The sequence below is a fragment of the Centruroides sculpturatus genome, unplaced genomic scaffold, assembly GCF_000671375.1.
Source record: "Centruroides sculpturatus isolate CEXI.00-Female unplaced genomic scaffold, Cexi_2.0 scaffold614, whole genome shotgun sequence".
NCBI classification, from domain to species: Eukaryota; Metazoa; Arthropoda; class Arachnida; order Scorpiones; family Buthidae; genus Centruroides; species Centruroides sculpturatus.
The window spans coordinates 444,379-453,419 of NW_019385015.1; the positions used below are offsets into that span (position 1 = coordinate 444,379).

The 9,041-nt window shown below is 31.7% G+C and overlaps 1 protein-coding gene across 1 annotated transcript; it reads right to left on the reverse strand.

The window, feature by feature from the left end:
• Window positions 1–2,285: 2,285 nt before the first annotated feature.
• LOC111633461 lies at window positions 2,286–6,173 on the reverse strand. Its single transcript, XM_023378029.1, has 9 exons — window positions 6,091–6,173; window positions 5,992–6,023; window positions 5,873–5,923; window positions 5,396–5,434; window positions 5,248–5,286; window positions 4,208–4,240; window positions 4,053–4,103; window positions 3,941–3,976; window positions 2,286–2,377 (listed from the first exon to the last, which is right to left on the reverse strand). Exons 1-9 carry the CDS (start codon window positions 6,152–6,154, stop codon window positions 2,366–2,368), a joined length of 357 nt encoding a protein of 118 aa, XP_023233797.1. The 5' UTR covers window positions 6,155–6,173; the 3' UTR covers window positions 2,286–2,365.
• Window positions 6,174–9,041: the final 2,868 nt, after the last annotated feature.

The window sequence follows — 9,041 nt, forward strand, 5'->3', positions numbered from 1 at the left end:
AATTTAAAAAACGTGAACATCACACAGATTAATATGTACCCCTAAGTCTCTGGAACGGAATACATGCACCAGTGAACCTACAACTACACGATTTATATTTTAAAAATAATTAAATTCACTTAGCATTCAAAACTTGCGAATTTTGAAAAAAACAAATTTGCTGATTAAATGCAGACAACCCTTTAACTGAAGTAAAACGGGTTTTCCCCTTGCTATGGATGTCTGCCTAGTTCAGGTCAGCCACATTCCGCTACAGTTCGCCTTTATTATCAGTTCGAAATGGGATGGTTCCATAATACCCGCAGTGTTCCATAATACCACCTTCTCCTCTATACATAATTTCACTAATGAATTTAGTTTAGAAAAATATGAATTGAGGAGCTGATTAATTTATTCTGTATCTGTTTGCTTGTGACATTATTTCTAACAATATCTGCTCTCTCTTTAAATATCCCATTTCTCGGTCTTGTTCATATGTTATCTCCTCTGCCACACTTTCTTCCACTTCTGTTATTTGCACTCCATTTTCTACTCTCTCTTCATCATTACTCCATACTGATTCAACATTCTGTAGAACACAAATATTATGTAAAATACAACGCGCAGCTATAAGTTCTACCATTAAGTCCATGCGAGACATATCTAAAAACTTCAGCCTCTGAAACATAGTTAGTTATTTTGCATACCGATTTCTTTTTTTTCTTACTTTTATATTGTGTTAAATAATTAACCAAAATTAATTCTTCTTCCTCGGATTCTGAATCTAATTCCGATAATATTTCTAAAATGATTCCTAAACTTGCCGCCATCTTCGATCCTACTCTTATACTTTCCGCCATGACAGAAGCTATCTGTATCGCGTGACAAGGACTGATCCGATTTTACAGATCGATCTATACAAAACGAAAAGTATATGCACCCCTAGTTGTAAGTTAGATTATGAACTCTTAGTTTGGTTTCTAGTTAGGTTATGATAGGTTAGGTTAAATTAGATTAGGATTTGTTAGCTTTAGTCCGCTAGTCAGATTATTCGTTCTAGGTTACGGTAGGTTAGTTTAGTAAGTGAGTAAGTTAACGTTTAAAAAAATTATAATAAATACATAAATAAATATTAATAAAATTTTGGGATCTTGCTTGTTTGTTTTTGTCCGTCCGTTCGTCTCGTATAGTTTTTCGATGTGTTCGTTTGCTTTTCGTGCTGTCTGTATAGCTGTTAAGTAGTATTAATTAAGATTTGCGATCGCGTTAAGTGTTATTAGTATTAAGAAGATATAAGTCTTCATACTAACAGCCACATGGCATTAACCTCCACACTTAGCTATTCGTGGCAGCACTCAATAATTGGTGTTCGCTACACTCAGGTTTTCCTTTAGACCCTTCGGGTAACTACGGCCTTGCAGCCTAAAAACTCCACGCCATCGTCAAAAATAGAGGATACTGTAGCGTTAAGTACGCCGTTCAGAGGGATCCTACCTTTCTCTACTGTCTATCACCTCTCCCTCCTTTTTTCTCTTTCCCTCTTTTTCCGGCTAAACACTTCGTGTACGGCCGAAGTCTTTCTTGTATGTATGTATTGGTAGAAAAACATTCTCATTGAAACAGGGCGTTTCCCATCTTGGGTATATAAAAAATCTGTAATGGCTGCCAAATGCTATTTAGATAAGCTCATTTTTCCAGAAGTCTGTGTGATAAAGTGTCAACTTAATCCAGATTCGAATCCACTAAAGTCTTACAACTTATTATGGATAGTAATGATCAAAATGTTTCCCTTTCCAATCTCATGTTGATGAACCGTATTGTGGGTCGGTTCTACTACTAATGGGCGAAAATGTGGCTAGTCTATGTTAATAGAATATTCATCTTTGTGCTTAACAATATTAATATTATCTTTATTTTATGGTCAAGGAGCTAGATATTTTTCTTCTGCCCGTGTCTCACGTTAACCTATTAATAATTCGAGCAGAAAGTTGTTTCAGCAGTAAGCGTTATTAAAGTACACATACGTCAGCATCTACTAATATGTTTATGTGTTTACTTACATATTAAACAAAAAAGAAAGCCATAAAGACAGAAATATGTTTATTATCAACATGTTTCGACTTGCAACCTTTACCAATTTGTCTTTATGTATTGATTTAAATATCAAGTAAATAATCATATATTTAAAAATTGTTCAGGGCTAATAATATATTTTTAAAATTATTCAAACTTCGATTCCATTTGAAGTTATTTTGAATTAAGTTCGAAGATAGTCTTAGCATTTGAATTTATAAATATTTGGTTTCTTTTTTTAATTCTTTCCGCCCTTCCGGATCCCATCCTGGATGTCCTAGTGCGGTAGTCTGTCACTTTAACTGCTTGACATCTACCCGTTCCTCTGTTAAGAAATAAGAAAATCATTTTAATGTATTCATTTAACAGTGATATCTTTATATAAATATAAACAGTTAAATCAAAAACTTATTGTAGCATTGTGAATCTATAAATTGAAAACAAAAAAGATTCAAATATAATTCTTTATTTTCACAAATGTATTTTGTAGTTAACTTTTACACAAAGGAAGTTATTGCAATGAAAATGGGAGTGGTGCAAAAAAAGAGTAAATTTTAAAAATAAAATTAATTTAAAATTTGAAAATAATCATTTATTTCAAAATAAAAATCAATAATAATACTAATAAAACTTAATTGTATAATTTATGTGATGCAATTCGTTAATTCATTAGTAAGTGTAATCGCGTGCTTTACCACCTCTATATTTACAATCGCAGGTTTTATGATTTGATTCATGGAATAAGGAAGTGCTATATTTGGTCGATCTATCAAGGCAACCGGAAAGACTTTCTGTGGAATATTAACCACTGTTTATGTGTTAGACACGTGAAAAAAGCCAGAAAACTCCGCGTGGACAGCACATTGACCATTCGTCAACTCAAGACCAACTTCTATTTTTAGTGATTTCACTAATTTTGCATACCATAGGCCCTATTTTATTATTAATATTATAACTATTAAAAATACCTCTATGATCATCTCTGTGTGGTATATGATTACTTTTCCTGGAACGTAATTTAAACTTTATATAGCTGATAGAAACAGGACAGCTCGCTTAATTAAAAATGAATTTCTACTATTACTAGTAGGATCTACTATTACTATTTTCTACTATTACTAGTGGGATCTACTGTATTAACAATATGGAGCTTTTCATGCTGCAAAACACAGCGTGTAACACATATAATATACTGTACCTCATACAGTACATGCTGTATTCTGTGGCATCTAAGACAGACCGGCATACAACATGCGTCGTAAATTTTATATAAAATATGCGAGAGAAACTGAAATTGAGGGAAATTTTCTAAAACCTGCAACGGCATTGCTCTGTATTCAGATAAATCCACAAAATCTATATATATAAATAGCATTTTGAAGCTAATCACTTATCGCTAGCAGGGATGACTCTTTACGGGAATATAGCGCAGTACAGGGATGGTATACTTCTTTACCTTAAAGCCTTTTCTTTTATCTATTTGGACTGGCCGAAATCGCAATGGGCTTGTTAAAAGAGACCCTCTTAATGCTTACAGGGCGGAAATAGATAAAAGAAAAGGCCAAGTAGTGTGGTGGGAGACGAAGTCCGACATATCAGGATGGACCATGCCCGAGTGTGGTGAGGGACAGAGTCTGACATATCAGAATGGACAACCCCCGAAAAATTCATTGGAATTTTTTGACCCGCCCGGACTCGCTTCCGGGTCTCCTAGAGTGGTAGGCTGCCACCTTGACCGATCGACCATCTGGCCAGTTGACATTTTGTATTGTAGATATGTAATTTGAAAACGAGCAATTATTTATTGTGATGATGCCAGGCTGCAATTTTTAATCACATTTTAAATTCATTTAAAGGGATTTGAATATATAATATACTATTTGCTTACATTTCTCTCCCATAAAGTTTCCATGCCTTTAAAACTCTATAAAATTAAAGTAAATATTAAATTTAACTTTAAGTTTTGGAAATAAAAGTAATTTCTAGCGATTTGCATTTACCTTTTCAGCTGCTTTTTTACCATCTCCTTCGCAATCTTCAGGTACTATTTCCTAAAAAATAAAAAAATTGTAAGAGCTATTAGTTCTTTAAAAATGTGCAGAGAATTGATTCTTTTAATGTTTCTAAATGAAAATATATATATATAAATATTTACCCCTTTTTCATTCAAAACTTCTATGAATGATCCCTGAATAAAAATAAAAAAAGCTATAAACTTTATATATATCAAGTTTTATATTTATAAACTTTTGCAATTAATTAGCTGCTTATACTAAGTACCTTAAATAAAATCCCAACAACACTAGCTGCTCTACTAACTTTTCAATGAAAAGGTGGAAGAAATTGGTGAGGTTGAAATGAGAGAGAGTGATAAAAATGATCTTAGTAACTAAAGTGTATATTTATTGACCTCAGTATTTACAATAATGAAACTGCAAAACAAAAAATTTGCTCGGGTTAAAGTTAACGAGGAACATGCTTGTCCCGTAGACTTAACATTGCACATTTGCAATTTCTCCACAACTGAACCATTGCACCTATCTAAAATATCTCTTCAGCGACAACATCTACAGGATAACAGCTTTAATTTGATACAGTTGTTATTATGGAAAAATACATACAGGGAGAAAACAGGAAGAAAAAAACATTCATTTTTATACACTGTACAAATTAAATCATAAATAACAAATACGAACTAATAAAAGATAATAAGATAATAATAATGAACACCAAACGTTTGTATTTTTCAGATTCTCAACCTCTGCACCCCCTGTATTTATCTAAAAAATATAAATAATCAATCTTTAACGTTTATATCTGTTGTATATTATATTATATTTCAAAAATTTTTTGATAAGTGCCCCAAGATCTATCCTCAAAAAGCTATAGCTACACCCTCCAGCTAAGTAATAAATGACATGCCGCATTACATATGAAATGGAGAATGGCATTGATTTGTTTACTTAGCTGTTTGCCACTAGAAACACCCTAACTGAAAACTTTATTACACTTTTTAAATGAGGGTTTATGTGTCGAAACATCTGACAAAGTTTGAACAAATGTCTTGTAACTGTTTCCGTGAGATTAAAACATCAGAAACAATTGAGAAATAATACGAGACCATAAGAAATCAATTATTCTTAAATATTTCTTCATATATTGAAGTTTAAATATAGAAAAAAATATATAACTTACTAAATTGCCTTCTATTTTGTCTTTATAACTCGGAAATTCCTATATTTTAAATTAAATGTACTATTATTTGCAACTGAATTCACATGCATATTTATTCTTAATACTTCATGTAAGAAAACAAGTAATCAAAAATTAATGCAATGCCTACCGATATAAGTTTTTCCTTCAAACATGTCTTCACATATCTCTAAAAAATTTATAATATATTAAAAAACATTTTAAAACAATTTAATAAAGTCAGCGCTTATTCAAACTTTAGTTAAATGGCTATATTATTGTTCTGGGTTTGAACCCGAGACAGTTAATTGATAGAATAAGGGAACAATACACGATGACAATCTGCCAAAGAGAATGCATTGTGTTCAAATGTTTAGTGAAGAAGACCAGGAAAACTCCACATGGCCAATCCGTTGGTCAGGCGCGACCTGGATCATTGTTCATTAGTTTTATGCACTCGGTCACCGTATGTTACACCACTGTTAGATATATATGGTGTAATATACAGTGTAAATAGTAACGTTCTGAATTAGATGAAAAATATTTTAAAGATATTAAACAAAATGGCATCTTTCAAAACCTTAGCAACCAAACCTTAATGCTTACATACGTTTTACCCAGTGATTACCTCTTGAAAATCTTTTCTTTCTTTTGAAGTTTCAGTACAACATTCTTTTGCCTGAAATTTGATATTTATTATTGATACAACATATTAAATAAGTATTATTAAATTAAATATTAACATACCTTGTTTTCTACTTTTATCTTTATTTCCCTGCCTGAAAAATGCAATAAAACATATTTTTCAGAATGTATAATACATAATTAACCCATAAAGAAACTTACGGCGATCGGGGTGGCTGTTGACAGTACACAAGAACAAAACAGGAAAAAGCAGAAGGAACTTCATTCTGAACGAATATCAGGTGAATAGAAAGCAAACTGCAGAAAGTATTTATATCTTCTGAAAGAAACATAATGACGTCAATGGCGTTTGCGACGATTGGATAATTTTTAATAATTCTATTATTTCATACTGTAAACAGGACATAGTATTTGTTCAGTTGATCTTCTTGTTGTTACGTCGATCCAAGTAATATTGGAAAAATCTACTAAACAAACATCCATTTTTCGTTCTGAATATTTTGAAAGCAAAAAAATGAGCAATAATAGAAAATAACAAATAAAAGCAATTTGTATTTTAAGCAAAATTAAGTGATTTTATCCACCAGAAGTGGAGTGGATAAGGACACTGAACACTCATAGTTGATCGTGGGTTCAGGATCTGAGTTTTCCAGGTTTTCTTGACGTGTATAACACCTACACAGGGGACAGTTTCTCATAGAAAACCCTCCCGATCGGCATCCCAACGGCAGATCTTCCTCCACCTTATCCCTTAAAACGTTAACAAAACTTAGTGCGATTATTTTAAATATTCAAGAAAACTGATGAATAATCAGGGATTTCGTAGTATGCCGCGATATATGGTGTATATCCTGTGCATTTAAACTATCGTATGCCTTTTGGTTACTCGATATTTTGTATAAAGAGAGAGTACTAGATAACAAATATCGTATTATTACTTTCACGGCTGTTTTACACAACAGTGGGAAAGTATGGTAATCGGTCAAAATTGGCCCCCAAGGTTTTTATATTTTTGGACTCAGGGACCTTGAAATGTTGAGAAATGCAAAAAAATTTCGGGGTTTCTTCTGTTTGTATAAGTTGTATGTAGATGGGGCAGAATAGTCCACCATCTTAAAACCTTAATAATTCCTTTATTTTTGTCAAAAATTCTGAATTTTTTCAGAGAGGTTTGTGTATTGGGTGAGTGATGTTATTAAATTCAAAGCAAACCTGTACATTCGATACAGGTTTGCTTTGAATTTAAAACACATTATAGAGTTTTGTTTTGAGCACATAACTACATATACAAAACGAGAGTGGCTGTGTCCAGTTTGATTCCAAGATTTGAGAAAATGCGCGGTGATTAATTAATAGGCTTATTATCCTTCCCATTAATTATAATTAATTAAATTTATTCAATTACATTTTTTCGTTATTTTATATACATGTTTTATTTATATTTTATTTAACGTCTTAACTTTTTAATTATTGGCGATTTCACTATTTTGCAAATTTTACTTGTTAGAATTTGACACGGGGCGCTTTAGGAAAACCTGATTTTAGTAAGGGTAATGGGAATCGAAAAAGTTTAGGAACAACTGATTTATTTAATTCTTATAAAAACGAATAACTTCGAATGTATAAATTACATATCCAATGAATAAAGTGACTTTAGGAATGTAACTTGTGTTTAAATATCTTTATTTGTAGAATGCATTTTAATTTAATTGCATTTGATCAGTACAGCTTTACATGCGGATTTAATTTTACGTACTCTTAAAAAGTTTGCATAGAATCTACATTCTAGTATATGATAATTTACTATTTTTATATTGTCACGTATAGCAAAACTTGGCATTGTGGCCACCCCTGAAATTCCAATTTAAAACTGCACGGATTTTAATATAAATCAGACTTTTACTCTTCTCCTAAGACTAAATATGTATAATTTATAATAAATAATAAACATGTTGTATATATAAAAATCCCAAATTACTAAAATATGAGGAATAATTTCCAGTTTTAAATATTGAAATAACAGTTAAACAAGTATTGACTCTTAAATTAATTAGAAATCATCAATATATACTCAACGGCAGCTGCACTGTTACGTATTCTACTTCCCTTTAATACATGAAAATATATGAATTTTACGAATTTTTATATTTCAAAAAGGTGTAATGGTTCAATGGTTCAGGCGTGGCGAAGTTGCAAATGTACTGTACAATCATCGCACGCAATCTAGTGATTCAGTTTTTTTAATGTTAGAGACACCCGTTTCTCGCCTCCTACTCTTAATTGCAGCTTCTTTGTAGTAATTACTTTTTAATTAAAAAGCTTTTTGCACTTACACTTAACATATTTATTTTATTACTTTAATAGTGTATAACTGTTAATTTTCAACTGAACCGTTTTTTTTAGAATTTATAATAAAAAGTACGTATTAGTAAAGTAAATGTATGTATAGAAGTTTACAATACTACACAAATAGAATTTTCATTAAGTCTGACCCCTCGCGAGATGACACGTGACCAACGTCTATCTCTGCATCCAATTGTTCTTTCGCAACCAAAATTTATTAGCATCAGTGACCCTTATATCAGTGACGAACTTTTTTACAATGAAAAGGAGGACACTAATAAATTGAAGGAAATATATACTACTAGCAGACCCCACCACGCGTTGTTGTGGCTCAAAATGTATCTATTATAAATGCATAACACTTTCCCTGTGGGGGAAAAATTTTACGAAAAATTTCTTCTTAGTGTACATTCTCTTGACGTACCCTATTAAAACGCAATCAAAAACGCAAAAACCCGCATTTAAAATAGTATAAATAGAAGCAGAGTTCTTCACAGTAAGCTTTAATCCTGTCCATCTTCCCCAGTGAGGAGAATTTCGACATGTATATTATATAAAAACACGTACATATTCGAATGCAGCGTTGTGTGAAAATTTCAAAGGAATCGGTAGGAACAAACGAACATTACATTTTTATTTATATAGATAGATAGAAGATGATCCGCTTTAGTTCATTTTCACAGAAAAGCATAATGCCTCACAGAAAAGCAAATTTAGGGCGTCGTACTCGTAGCGCCATCTGTTGGACATAAAAGCCTTAACCTAGATTATATCTTTTAATTTATATGAATGTTTAACGGAATAATATA

Bases quoted from the DNA above. Each gene is read 5' to 3' on its own strand.
- LOC111633461 (XM_023378029.1), bottom strand. From the start codon at position 6,154: ATGAAGTTCCTTCTGCTTTTTCCTGTTTTGTTCTTGTGTACTGTCAAC. The intron at 6,024-6,090 runs GTAAGTTTCTTT...TGCATTTTTCAG, and splicing joins CAACAGCCACCCCGATCGCC to GCAGGGAAATAAAGATAAAA. The intron at 5,435-5,872 runs GTAATCACTGGG...TAAATTTTTTAG, and splicing joins AAAGAAAAGATTTTCAAGAG to AGATATGTGAAGACATGTTT.